The sequence below is a fragment of the Amia ocellicauda genome, chromosome 22 (genome assembly GCF_036373705.1).
Source record: "Amia ocellicauda isolate fAmiCal2 chromosome 22, fAmiCal2.hap1, whole genome shotgun sequence".
Classification (NCBI taxonomy): domain Eukaryota; kingdom Metazoa; phylum Chordata; class Actinopteri; order Amiiformes; family Amiidae; genus Amia; species Amia ocellicauda.
Genome location: NC_089871.1, coordinates 10,174,515 through 10,189,304, shown reverse-complemented (window position 1 = coordinate 10,189,304; position 14,790 = coordinate 10,174,515). Strand labels below are relative to the sequence as shown.

The 14,790-nt window shown below is 41.4% G+C and overlaps 1 protein-coding gene across 1 annotated transcript; it reads left to right on the top strand.

Moving 5' to 3' along the window:
- Window positions 1-286: 286 nt before the first annotated feature.
- On the top strand, window positions 287-14,697 carry LOC136718533 (multidrug and toxin extrusion protein 1-like). Its single transcript, XM_066696284.1, has 17 exons — window positions 287-457; window positions 1,354-1,455; window positions 1,763-1,831; window positions 2,113-2,261; window positions 3,108-3,150; window positions 3,476-3,520; window positions 4,581-4,678; window positions 5,205-5,302; window positions 5,450-5,563; window positions 5,814-5,881; window positions 6,305-6,413; window positions 7,093-7,168; window positions 7,821-7,890; window positions 8,253-8,385; window positions 12,884-12,978; window positions 13,829-13,913; window positions 14,489-14,697. The coding sequence occupies exons 1-17, from the start codon at window positions 287-289 to the stop codon at window positions 14,695-14,697; spliced, it is 1,734 nt and encodes a 577-aa protein (XP_066552381.1).
- Window positions 14,698-14,790: the final 93 nt, after the last annotated feature.

Genomic DNA, 14,790 nt, shown 5'->3' with positions numbered 1-14,790 from the left:
AGTTGAAATGTTATTCCTGCATGGGTTTTCCTTTTTCATTTACCATAACTGCCCCTTTTATCTTGTTCCATTTTTGCTACCAGCCCCAGATATAACCCCAAGGCTATGGTTTAATATCCCTCTATAAAGGCTACATGATTAATCCAACATGGAATAATCATTAAAGAAAAACAGGCTGGTACACCAAGCCAAGTAGGGTCATCAATCCATTAACAGAAAAACTGTCAGTAAGCACAGAGACTGCTTTGTCGTCTGTCTTGTGCAGAGATTATTCCGGGTTTGGAAAATGGACGAGAACATGGATTCAAACGGCAGTCTTCATTTAGAGAAAACCTCGACCAAATCGAGTTCAAGTGCCGGGAAGGTTTGCAGTAGCTGTCTGCGACGTCTGCAAGCTTTAATACCGATCAACTACAAAGAGGAGCTTGTCCAGATTGTAAAAATAGCAGGACCTGTGGTAAGACTCTCTATCTTTATTTCATTTAATTTTCAAATACAGATCACCCAAAAGCTGAGCTTCAAATGGTGGGTCTTCGTGTCCTAAAACAAAATACAATCTCACCATCGTAAAAGCATGCTGTTTGTGTTGACATTTATGACAGTTATGATGACTCTACCATCATAAAGCCTGCCTACAAGTACAGTCAACACACAGGACAGATGTTTTCCCACATAAACACACTACAAGAGCGCATAGTTATATTTTGCTGGCAGCTTGTTCCTAGATTTTTAGATATTTGAGATTTAATTTGATTTAATCTGTAATAATCTGTCTTTTGCATTCATACATATCTAGGCCACAATTTACATTCATGGTTACACAGCAATCTCAAAAGGTGCTATATCCCTACATAAAGGCATTTGAAAATGTAGAACTGTATGTGAAGAACCTTTTAGAGAAGTGAAGGAGGATTCGAAGTACATAAAATAATATATATATTGACATGCCAGCATGGGAGCCCGAACCTCAGTTGAGCCTCAAAGGTTTACACGTTTATCACAGGTTTTATACACTTTTTGGGCTGTGCATATGACTGTTGGTTCTCATCATCAAACAGATGTTCCATCATCTCCAATACATGTCTGGCCTTAGGTGGAAAAACAGGAAACCCACAAACAGACACTGAGAGAGTCAGCAGAACCTTATCTCGTCTTGTTTTGCAAAACAGAATTGTTTAACCCTTAACATGCCAGTATTACTTTAATGATAATGATAATATAGATCATTATACTGGATTCTTCAGTATGTTACAGGTACATCTGGGCAACTGCTCCTTAGTTAGGTAAGCGCATGCTGTAACTGTATTGGAAATGGACGTTGTATGGTGTTTCACAACCTTCTCCTTTTCCCAGTTCATCTACCAGCTATTGGTCTTTATGATAAACGTTGTTAGTTCTGTGTTTTGTGGCCATCTGGGCAAGACCGAGCTAGCTGCCGTTGCGTTGGCCGCTTCAGTAAGTAATCAGCCGTCTCCCTCGATCACAAGTCAACAGTGAAATAGATGATGCTTGTTTTATATGTGGCATTAAAGCACGTAGCAGGGTTACAGGGGATTAACAATAAGAATGGGTGACATGCAAAAAATCCACCTGTAACAGAGTGCTTCCATGCCTCTGGTTCCACACACATCAGTCACACAAAGCTATGGGCGGAAGTGGGTAGTATATGGATCTGGATGCATTCTCATGTGACCTGAAGACTTTTCCACATAGTGTCTTGTTTCTAATGCCATTTCGTTTCCCTCCTCATCCTGTATTCTAGGTTGTAAACATTACAGGGTTCTCCATTGGATTAGGCATAGCGTCTGCCTGTGACACACTTATATCTCAGGTAAGGGGCTGAGGTCTTAATTCCTTGTGTGTTTTAGTCATATTTTATAAAAATAAAATAAAAATCTCCCCCAGAAATGTTACTGCCTTTAGTCAGTAAAAGTGAATTATATCTCTGTATTGCTACCTATTTATGTAGATACATCCCCTGCGCTGGGTCTGATGTGTTTTCCTCTGATCCACACACGAGAAGCACACACCCCCATTGAGATCACAGGAGTAAAGGTGCAAAACATGGCCCCCGCGGCCCCTGACCCTGTACTGACCCTGTTTGTGCTGCAGACCTTCGGCAGCTGTAATCTGAAGCGTGTGGGGGTCATCCTGCAGAGAGGGGTGCTGATCTTGCTGCTGGCCTGCTTCCCTTGCTGGGCTTTTCTCATCAACACAGAGCCCATCCTGCTGGCTGCGAAGCAGAGCCCCGAGGTGGCCAGGTCAGCTCAGGCCAGGGCCTGGCTGAGGCTCGAGGGACCCACTCTGTGCACACCATTGAGGAGTGCAGAGAAGGGAGGAGGGGGTTGCATGTGATGATTTGAATTACTTGTCCTTCTGTATCAGTTAGCTCAGGGCCTGTATTCATAAAGCCTCTGAGAGTGAGAAATCGGTCCTAAGTGCATGAAATATCTGAGAGTGACATACATTTGGTCCTACTTTTACTCTTAGGTTTAAAAGCTATTCAAAATGATTATTTAGAATTAAAAGTACTCCTAAAATGACCAATATTTAGGAGACCTCACAAGGTCCCCTAAATTAGTTAAGAGTTGGCAGATGGCAGATGAGAAAAAGACATCAGCGCACCTTCTTTGAAAGGAAAAACGTGTTGCAGTGGTATGATGATGAAGAGTTGTTGCACGATATAGATTGGACAGAAATTGAATATTGTTAATTACTGATCTAATCATAAATAACATTACTATGCCAATGTCAGAAATGCGGCCCTGTCAGCAGAGATAAAGGTAGTGACAATGTTGTGTCTGGCAACAGGGAAAATGCAACAATGTAGCAGTGAGGATTTGGGACCATCATCACAGCCTTCGATAAGCAGAATTTTCCATCAAATCATACTGGCATTAACAGCAGCCAAGATTGTTCAACAGTTTATTGATTCCCCTTGTTCCTGACCTTAGCTTGTTCCTTTGTTTACTGACTTAGACTACTTGCCTGTTCCTTGACCTCAATTTCTGGATTGCCCTTATAACTCTGTTCACCGGCTCCAGCCCTTTACCTATTTCACTATCTGTCTCTTTTGCTCCATTTTTCATCCTGCACTTCTTTTGCAGATTGGCGCAGCTTTATGTGAAGATATTTATGCCCGCTCTTCCGGTGAGTATTATACTGAAATCTCTATTCCGTAAACACGGTGTTCAGACTGAAAGATCAACAATTCGATGATTCAGTGACATTCTCAAAATGTGCATCTCGGAGGCCAAATTGAATCAATATACAAATGGTGCAGCCACTCTAATTATAGTAATACATTCTCAATTATCTAAACTATGTGTCACAAGGGAATGTTCTACAGCGCTTTTGGTACTTTGGTAATGAAGCCGTTGGCTTAAACAAGTATACAGTATACCTGCTCTTGCCTGGGTGTGTACAAACCCATTCTAACCCACCATTTGCCCATATGTTTACATTTGTTTTGAAGGCAGCATTCCTCAGTCAACTGCAAGCAAGATACCTACGGAATCAGGTCTGAGGATCTTGGTATTTTGACCTTTCACACTTTATCATAACGAACCACTGACAGTTCTGTAATTAGAGTCTTAGAAATGCTTTTTGTCTATTGTGATGGGTAAGGAAACAAACGTGTTAAATGCAAAAAGCACATTTAAGAAACCTACTCAAATAAGATGATATAATACTATTAAACATGGATTAGCCTAATATTTGTATAGGGAGGTTCTCACTTAACACAGTGGATGCGTTCTTGAAAATGACAAGCTATCTGAAACTGTGTAAAACTAAACCCATTTCTCCATAGGAATACTTATCATAAAAAGTTGCATTCCAATGGAAGTCAGCGAGAGATAAATAATGTTAAATAAGTGTAAGAAACTAAAAAATGAAACATATTAACCTTTATAATAAATTAATTCATAATAAACTAATGTTGTGAGATCATTTACCTTAAAAAATACTTGTAATCCACTTCCAAAATGGCAAGAGAGAATGCAACGACTGACGTGTTGGTGAGGGGCAGGGTCGTTGATGGCAGTGTCGGTACACTTCCGACCACTGCCACACCTAGTTATAAAACCTTGACCGTGCTCAATTCAATTAATTTGTTTCTCAATTATTTTAGTATTTTAGCACAACCTCCCTGTATGTACCTTGCTGCATTACTACACTGTCAGTTTTCAAACACCACTTGAGCATATGTCAGATCTGAGTTGAACCTCCTCCATGCTTAACTGTTGGCTCCAAGGTGGGCTCTTTATAATCTCCACTTGTTCATCATCTCACAAACTGTCTTCAATTAGATCCCAGTAATCTTTGTACTGTGAAAGACTGAGCAATGAAATCAGAGCCTACTGCTAGTTCTCAAACGATGCCAGCTATTTCACTCAGTGACGTCTTTCTTCTTAATAACAGGCTGTTATAACAGTAGTAGGCAACATAAGTGGAGTAACAATTGAGTAAATTGCTAATGCTCATAACATCTATTGTAAACCTCTACATTGCTCTAAGACTTAATATTGAATGTCTTCTTTCTTTCTTTCTTTCTTTCTTTCTTTCTTTCTTTTTTCCAGGGTATTATCTGGCCTCAGGTTATCACTGGTGTGGTGGGCAATGTTTTAAACGCCCTTATAAACTACATCTTTATGTTTGTGCTAGATCTGGGAGTGGCGTAAGTTTTGTCGAGCTGCTTGTCAGAATCTGTGTTTCTGTTTTCGTTGATGCTGGGAATCTACAGCAGAGTGCCCTCAAAACAATATATAGGTTCAGATTCATTTTGTGGAGTTTGTAAAAGCCTCAGGCAAGTTAGTGGGTCTCCAGTACTAGGATTAGGAAACTGTGCTCCATAGACACTGTAGCCCTATGAGAAATGCTTCCAGTGAGTATTTGTGCACACTATTAAGCAGGCCATAAATAATTGGTTTTGATTAGGAACAAGAAAGATTGACATTGGTGAGGTGGACATGTCTAGGGTGTTTGAATACCCACTGGGACTTGTGTTCAAGGAAAAGATTAAATTATATAAACGGGAACGAAATATTGTGTAGCTTGAGCATTTGCTGCTCTAGTGAAAAACAATGAAAAGCTTTCTTTTAACCATTTGCGAAATGTCTATTTATAGGACTGGTGTGTTTATATACCATACATGTGATGGATTATGGATCCAGCGACATAAACAGTATTTTTCCTTTGTGCAGCGGATCGGCGGCGGCCAACAGTCTCTCCCAGTACTCCCTCGCAATCCTGCTGTATGCGTATATCATCTGGAAGAAACTGCACATGGCGACATGGGGCGGTGAGGAAAATGCTCTAGAAAAGACATTGGCGTGAGATTAACTAGTTGGCAGAAGGCCAGTACCGTCTCTAACCTGGGTCAAAATGTAATGTTTAGAGATTTTTCTGAATGCTCTGTGAGGCCCTGACTCTCTGGCTCCCCCTGCAGGCTGGTCCACCGAGTGTTTGCAGGAATGGGGTCCCTTCATCCACCTGGCCATTCCCAGTATGCTCATGTTGTGCCTGGAGTGGTGGGCCTTTGAGCTCGGAGAATTCCTGTCAGGTCAGGAGGCATGCTTCACTAAGGCTGATATTATCTCTATCACTTGATGTTGAATAATAAACAAGAACTCAATTTAAAAAAATGTCTCTGCATTTGTAGGGCTTTGACAATGGCAATATATCACTGAACCTTAAGTTCAGAGACGAACATATGCGAGAAGGAGCTACTCTGTGACACATGACAACACATGGATTCTGATCTGTACATCAGTCTGTAAGCTTTCTGATCATTCATTCCATCTCTTTCGCAGGAATGGTGAGCGAAGTGGAATTGGGATCGCATTCTGCCTTTCACCAACTGATCAACATTGCATACATGGTAAGTGAATTTGAATGTGCGGTTCAACTATCACACTGAGAATGAACAGGATTTAGCTTTTTATTTTTCTGTCTCCAGACGAGGCTAGTGTTAAGCAGAGTGTTTAGGTTGCAAATGAAAAGTGTATATGTGCCAATACCCCAAGAAATGCACCTAATAGCGATACCGACTTTAAACATGCCATCGTTGCTTGGTATCTGCCTTCAGGGGAGTGTCACATCTGTGTCAATGTATTGGTGATCCCAGATGGTCACACAGTGTGTTGTCAATGCTCCAATCATAGAGAGTACATTTTTCTTTTAAGCCTTTACAGAATGTAGGTTTTTCCTGCTGCATGCAAGCTTGACTACAGTGTAATATAGTTGCATTTTTTATAACCCGCCCAAACCCTTACCTTGAATGGTGTTTCTATTCCCCTGGCAGTTCCCTCTTGGTTTCAGTGTGGCTGTCAGTGTGCGAGTGGGCAATGCCCTGGGGGCTGGAAACACAGAGAAAGCAAAACTTTCGGCCAAAATAGGCATTGCTTCTGCAGGTGAGTGAGTGGAGCTACTGGACTCCTTGAATTATCCACTACTAGGTGTCCAATCCTTAGACACACAGAGAGGGGGAAAGAGTGAGTTGTTGTTTAGTGGACAAGGATTTATCTGTCACCATGTGTTGTTACTATTTAGAAATTTTCCTTTTGATTTATGGTATGTTTTTAAATATCACACTCTCAAGTCAGCTTGTGTTCACGCACCGGGGCTGTCTGTTCTGAGGTCTCCTGCATCTGTGTGCCAAACACCAACTAAATTATAATGCAGTACATAAAAGCTTGTCAGGATGTGAACAGCAACAATGGAAATCACAGGGAGGTTACAGTGATGGCAACACACAATGAATAATGCTACTTTCTCTATAAAGCCACAAATGGATCTTGAAGAATACAGGCCTTTACTGTAGACAGTGAACACACCTGCATATTCTTCAGCAGGACACAACTGGTACAAAACAAGAATCATTAATTTCTCCTAACCGATGTCTAAATCTCCCAATGGTTTATCAGTGTACAATGCTATAAAGTGTTCTGTGCTCAAAATGAGAAAAGCAATGAGATCTGTAGGGTAAAATTAATAATCTAAGAAGGACCTGAAATGTAGCCCCAGAAGCTATACATTCCTACCTATTGCATGTTATAGACTGTTAGTTAGGTGTCAGGATTTTCCTTGCAGTTCTACTCTCAGCGTTTGTAGCTGCTATAATCGGGGGGACAAAAGATGTCATCGCCTACGTCTTCACTGATGACCCGTGAGTCACTTTATCGCTCTCTCTTCTCCATGGAGCTGCAGAGCAGATTAACACAGATTATATATTGTGGCACCATGTGGGGTTGGGCACGTTGTTCAATATATTGGAGGAGTCTAGGACACACACACAGGCAGGGATGTGGTGAACGGAGGTGATATTTATTATACAGTGTGGAGTCCTGCCCGTCTGCAGGTGCCAAGCCAATCAGGGGAGTCCTGCAGCTCAGGTGCTCTTAAGCATTTACAGTGACCTTCTGGGCAGCCATTTTGTGCCCCACCTGGCACTGCGCCACAATATATATTCACTGATTTTATTTGTCAAACCTCTTTTCCCAATTGTAGTTTTTATTATTGTTAGAGCAGTACCTTTCATTATTAAAGTACTTTGCAAAAGGGTAAATCAGTACATTGTGTCCACCGACCTATAATTTGAACCCACAATGACTAATCCAGAGTCCGGATCCCTAACTGCTAATCCGCCCAAAACTGGCACTGGCCTTTCATAGTACATCTAGCCCTAAGAGCTCTATGAAGAAACATCAGCATGTTCAGCCACTAAACTAGAAGCAGACCTCAAATACCAAGTTTACAATTTGTACTTGATGCATGCCTCTGAGTTTGGGTTGAATCTAGGCCTGTCCGTCTGCCCACAGGGATATTCAAGACAGGGTTCCACAGGTGATGGTTCTGTACGCTCCGTTCCACATCTTTGATGCAACAGCGGTGAGATAACCTTTCCATTCCATTCACGTCCTGTTGATTTTACCAGCTATTCTACTTTTCCTTACACCTCACAGGGCTCCTCTGTAAAATCAGCTATTTAAAATTATTTTGTTTGCTATTTCCTAATAAAATCCTACACATAAAGGCTAGTAACATAAAGGACAGAGCAAGACAAAGATACATTGTTTTTAAAGATTGTACTGTCATATCTCAGCAACACAGCAGCAATAGCACTTTGTCAAAGACTTGAGGTTAAGTTGATACACTAATTAATTTCAGTTTAAATGGTGAATTTAAGTACCTACCCAGTGTCCGATACTTCAGTGTTAGTGTTGTTGTGATTGTGAGTCTCCTCTCTCCAGTGTGTGACCACGGGAGTGGTGAAGGGGGCTGGCAAGCAGAAGTTTGGAGCGATAGCTATACTGGGGGGATACTATTTGATCGGTCTTCCCATTGGAGTTTCCCTAATGTTTGCTGCACACATGGGAATCATTGGTAAGGAAAGATCCAGCACGCCCAGTTACTGTAATATCACGATTGCTTATCATCCTACAATAATGTAATCATTTGCAGTTTATAACGTATTAATACTGATAACGTAATACATTTTCTGATAATTTAATAAAATGTCCCTACTAATAACATAATCACTTTTTTACTGATAACATAATAACTTATTATGTTATTGGCATTTATTACATTATCCGCATGATTACAAAATTGTTAAGATAATGTAATAATTATATAGATAATGTAATAACACTCAAAAATGAGTACACAAATGCCACCCATTTACATTTTTATTATCTAATGTGTTACATGTGAAAAGAGATTAATACAGTATAAAGAAAAGTATTTGGTCATTATCCCAATTATTATTCTTTGCCTTTAATGAAAACTCGGCTTACAACTGCCAATATAGTTAATATAGTTAACTGTATATGTGTACAGACAGGTGACAAATTAAAGCAAAAACCTGATTAAATGAGTGGAGGAACATAACAAATGCAGATGCCTCCAAACATGGCAGTGCTCCGGGTTTGCTGGCTCCGGCTCTGGAGTGGCTCCAATGCAGCTCCACACTGCTGCCCCAGCTCCGGCTGCTTTTAACCAGCTCCAGCTCCGGAGCCACAAAAAGACAGTGCAAACTAGGATGCGATCATTATTTATAAAGTGTCCTTTTTATTTCTTTTATGTAAATAACTGTTGTAAAAATGAAATTGTAAAGATGTCTGTGGCAATTAGGGTTGCCAGCCGGCTTGTATTTTACTGAACTGTCCGGTAGTTTTATGGAAGGGGGGGAGAGTGGAACAGCTCCATGACCTCAGCTTCGGCTCCAGCACTGCCAGCTCCAGCTCCGCTCTGGCTGTGGTGCACAAATAAGAAAAACTGCTCAACTGGCTAGTGTTTCAACAGGAACAGTGACTAAAGTTACATCTGCATTTAGATCTATGGGAAAGACATCAGTAAATAGGGTTGGAGATAATGCTCATGCATTACTGCAATATGTAAAGAAAAACAGAAGAGCAACTCTTTCCCAGGTGACTGAGAATGTGAATGCAGCACATGATCAGACTGTGTCAGCAAGAACAGTGTCGAGAATGACACAGAGAGGGATATTATAGTACGGTTGGAGTGCATTAACCCCTCATTACAAAGACAAATGCACATGTGAGAGTTCAATGGTGCAAAAACCATAGACACTGGTCTACAGAGATGTGGAAAAAAGTGGTCTGGTCAGATGAGTCATTCTTCACCATATTCTTGACAAGTGGGCGAGGGCATGTGTGGCGACACCAAGACACCATCACTCCAGTAGAGTCCAGAGACTCGTAGAATCTGTGCCAAGAGCATTGAAGCTGTTCTGGGGCTCATAGTAGCCCAACATCTTACTGAAACACTTTATGTTGTTTTTTCCTTTGTCACCCATCTGTGTGTGTGTAGATATATACACCGATCAGCCATAACATTATGACCACTGACAGATGAAGTGAATAACACTGATAATATCGTTATCATGGCACCGGTCAGTGGGTGGGATATATTAGTGTCACAGCTGCCTTATGTACAGCCAAAGAAGAGATGGACTCAAAAAAAGCTGGCAAACAAGGCAATAGAGGCAAGGTAAAAGCAGTGGTAGAGGTCACAGGCAGTAGGTAGATCGATCGGGTGTACAAACAGTCAGTGGGCAATCCAGGAGTCAAACACGGGGAGTAAACAAAGGTCTGGTAAACGGGAGATCAGTAAACTGGAGGGTCGCTTAGAAAAGCAGGAGAATTGACAAGACTTAGCATAGAATGAAACTAACTGAGGGTTTAAATACAAAACAGGGGAAGACAGGGAACAGCGATGTGTGGCGCTGAACCAATGGGAGTTGAGTGTTGATGGTGAATGTACACATGGTGCTGAGGAATGTTAACTGGATGATTGATAGTTGTGCTGGGGAAAGAGAGAGACAGGGTTAGAATTCTGGTGATGATGACCTCTGTAGGCGAACTGGGGAAGTGTGGAGAGCTGATGTAACAATTAGGCAGCAAGTGAACATTTTGTCCTCAAAGTTGATATGTTAGAAGCAGAAAAAATGGGAAAGTGTAAGGATCTGAGTGACTCTGAGGGCCAACTTGTGATGGCTAGACGACAGGGTCAGAGCATCTCCAAAACTGCAGCTCTTGTGGGCTGTTCCCGGTCTGCAGTGGTCAGTACCTATCAAAAGTGGTCCAAGGAAGGAAAAGCGGTGAACCGGCGACAGGGTCATGGGCGGCCAAGGCTCATTGATGCACATGGGGAGCGAAGGCTGGTGTAATGGGCCTCATTCGTGCACAATGAGCCGTTACAAAGTGACATAACCCCTCAGTAAAAAGTAGTACAGTGGTAAGCCTCCCGTGGTAGGAGGCCTGGCTTTTTAGCATAGAAGGCTTAACACTGTACTGTGCTGGAGCCACTGTGGTGTGGAGTGCTCGGAGGAGCGCCGATGGTGCGCGGTTTAAATCCCGGGCGGGGAGCTCCGACCTGCATCGGCTACACTGGCCCGTGTGGTCCAATCTAACAGACGAGCTACTGTAGCTCAAATTGCTTAAAAAGTTAATGCTGGTTCTGATAGAAAGGTGTCAGAACACACAGTGCATCGCAGTTTGTTGCGTATGGGGCTACGTAGCCGCAGACCAGTCAGGGTGCCCATGCTGACCCCTGTCCACTGCTGAAAGCGCCTACAATGGGCATGTGAGCATCAGAACTGGACCACGGAGCAATGGAAGAAGGTGGCCTGGTCTGATGAATCACGAGTTCAAGGTGTTGACTTGGCCTCCAAATTCCCCAGATCTCAATCCAATCGAGCATCTGTGGGATGTGCTGGACAAACTAATAGCTAGGTTAAATTCGATCCATGGAGGCCCCTTCTCGCAACTTACAGGACTTAAAGGATCTGCTGCGAACGTCTTGGAGTCCATGCCTCGACGGGTCAGGGCTGTTTTGGCGGCAAAAGGGGACCTACACAATATTAAGCAGGTGGTCATAATGTTATGGCTGATCGGTGTGTGTATATATATATATATATATATATATATTGTAATGCTACAAGCTTTTTGTTTGCCATATCGCTGTTAGACTTCGCCACTAACGGCAGCAATGATAGAGAGGTGACAACATGTCAATATTTCCAAATCTCTCTCTAACATGATAATAAGATGGGCAGAATCTAAAATGCCTGAGCTGTATCTGGCATGTCATTTGCTAATCATTGGGTAAGTTGAGTGTTCAAACTAAAACAGTTGGGGGATATTGCACTACTTCATAAAACCAGGTTTGGCTTAGACTTTATAAAATAGCATACATTTAAGTGGAGAACAGTCACAACTGTATTGTCTGTTAATTATTTTGAATGAAGAAGAGAGAGAAAATAAATTGCTAATAACATATATATTCAGGGATTTCACATTAATGTATTTACAGCTTTTGATTTGGTGCATGCCATAGTCTTCGTTTCTATGTTTGTGAATAGACCATAGATGTTACTGACCTCTTGTTACTGAAAAAAATGTTGTATTCATTGTGTTACATAGTTTAATTGGTAAACAAATTGAAAATGGTATTTTGAACTAATTTGGCTGACCTTTAACATCAGCAAGTGTGTATTTCTATAGATTAAGCAAAATTTGGTCATCCTCAGGCATTATGGGATGAAATACATTTTAGTAGTTTGTTTATAAGGTTTATAAGGTTAATTTTTTTGAGAGGGTATTGTTAGTACAAGCAAAGCTTGCATTCAATATATGGTTTATTTTGGATTCTACAGAAAATTGGCCACTTTTGATTTGTGTTTTTAATATCTTTTTAATATATTAATTATATTTCTGATAGAAACAATAACAAAAGTGTGTTAACTGAAAGTCACTCTATCAAGAATTCACACATTAATTTGAAAATGTATATTGGACAATGAAAAAATACTTTCCTATTTAGGCCTAAATAACATTACACCTATTATGTGTTACAGTTAATCACCACCTCTTACTGCATGTTGTATCACCTTACAATACCAATGTATAGAGGAATCAAGGTGATATTGCCAACCACACAATAATGGGAGGCACAAGAAGTAGTTGACCAGGACCAAACCTCCTCTGCCTTTATGAAAGAGACATACGTGTCAAAGTCTACTGGTTTATCATAATGTGTGGTAACATCAAAAGTGTTTTAAATGGTGGACTTTACAAGATTAACACAATCATGGAAATTTCCTTCCTGCCAATATCATCATAATTGTTCAGACAGATTTAAATGCGGATGGCAGTTGGGTGCTCAATTTTTAATTTTATTACGTTCTGTATAATTATTACATTATCCTAACAAAAAATGTAATTATGCGCATAATGTAATAAATGCCAATATGTTATTGTTATTACATTATTGTAGAGTTATTACGTTATCTGTTGTAAGACCCCCCCCCCCCCCCCAATTACACTCTCTGAAACATCCCTTTGTTTTCTCTCTACAGGGCTGTGGACGGGCTTGCTAAGCAGTGTGGTGCTCCTGTCTTGCTTCTTAATTGTCTTAATCATCAAAATGGACTGGAACAAGGTCACAGAGGAGGTGAGTCCCCGGGCCTCTCGTTCACATGGGCTTGCCCACTCAGAGATGATCAGTAGTTTATTTATGTTTATGTATGTATTCATTTCAATATACAGAACACAGAACATTTAAGGTCTTGGAACAAAATGGGCTCTGAGGTACCAAACAGGGGCTTTTTACATTGGTGATGACAAAGTAGAAACTACAAGCAAGTATAACCCACCTCTTCCTAGGTCCATATGATAGGTCAGAATAATTAGAAATGAAAACAAAATGAGCATCAATACAGTTTTGTCTTAAACATCCAGCACATTTATTACAATATAATGCTTTATCATGGTACCATATACCCAGTACTGGAAAGTCCCAGTGAAACAATGTCCTTGTGGCTGTGTGTAGTCTAGCTCAATACTCCTACCACAAAGAGCAAGGTGAATCCTTGTCCATTAAGGTTGGCTCGCCACTCCTTTGCAGAAGCTGCGTTAGAAAAACCCTGACCAGAATGAATGCTCTCGCCTTCTCAGTGAGTGCGAGTGTCAATCAAGGCGGAACGTCTGGTTACTCCCTAATTAAAGCTTAACAGCTTCCTGTTTGTAGGAATTGTATCTGGGTTACACAAGCATGTGTACCAAAGTACAGTGAAGTGCAGGAGGACCAAGCTGGGTCACCCAGACAGCTACGAATAGGGATGCTCTTCACACAAACCTGGAATTCAATCAGTTAGGTCACAATCTTCCAGAAAGTAAGAAAATCCAGAGGGACAGGTGTTGTACAGTTGTGCTCTACTAATAAAGTGCAGACCTGCCTATATCAGAGTACAGTTGTGTCACACTGGAATGGCAGAAGCAGAGCTGACCTGTGTGTTTTGTAGGCACTGTTGAGAGCTGGGGCACAGAATGCACCCCACAGAGACAATGGCATAGAGAATGCCCTCAGGACCCCCAGCCCCTCGATGGGTAAGACCACTTCACCTGTGTCCCCACACACTGCACACACTGTATACTGCAGTCAATGAATGCAGTCGTCTGCTCAGTTATAAAATAGCAACATAAAAATAACAATCTGAACATTCATGATTTATAAACTTGGCTGATACATTGTCAAAAAGAGGCCATAATCACTTCAATGTTTTGACAGTGACATCATGAATATGGTAGATATACAAGTTTCCGAAACAAGATAATAATTCCAAACCACTTGTCCCCTTTCCTTTAACCAACTAGGTAATCCTATATCATATATATTTGAAGTTGAGCTTCTTAGTCTTGGAAGCTCTTGTACCTCAGTTGTTATTGCTTCTTATTTCAATTCGAAAGCTTAGCGTGAGTAAGTAGTGATTAAAAGACAGACACATGCAGCAAAATGCAGAATTCATAGTAAAGTACAGACTCGCTTCATGTCTCGGTGAGCTCAGGGGTAATAAGGGACAAACTGCGAGTGTGTTTGTGCTTAGATCAGTGTGTGAATCCATGTGTGTAGCTCTGTCTGTGTGTTGAGGTGAGTAGCGCTGTGCTTGTCTGTGTGTGTTCAGACACTTTGCAGCAGATGCAGATGGAGGACCACAACCCTGTGGGGAGCCACACTGACCTGGGTCTGGGTGAAGAGGGACAGGTAGCAAGAACGTCTGTCTTCACCGTGGGGGAGGTGCTGCCCTTCAGGTCGCTGGTCGTGCGCCGGGGGTTGGCTGTGTGTGGCGCGATCTTCATCCTGGCAGTCGGAGTCATCATTAACTTGGTGTAGACCAACATCCTCAGCTGAGAGCCTGTCAACTGCTAACTATTTTGCTTAAGTATTTTATATTCTTAATTTTCAATAATTTGTATTTGAATCAAC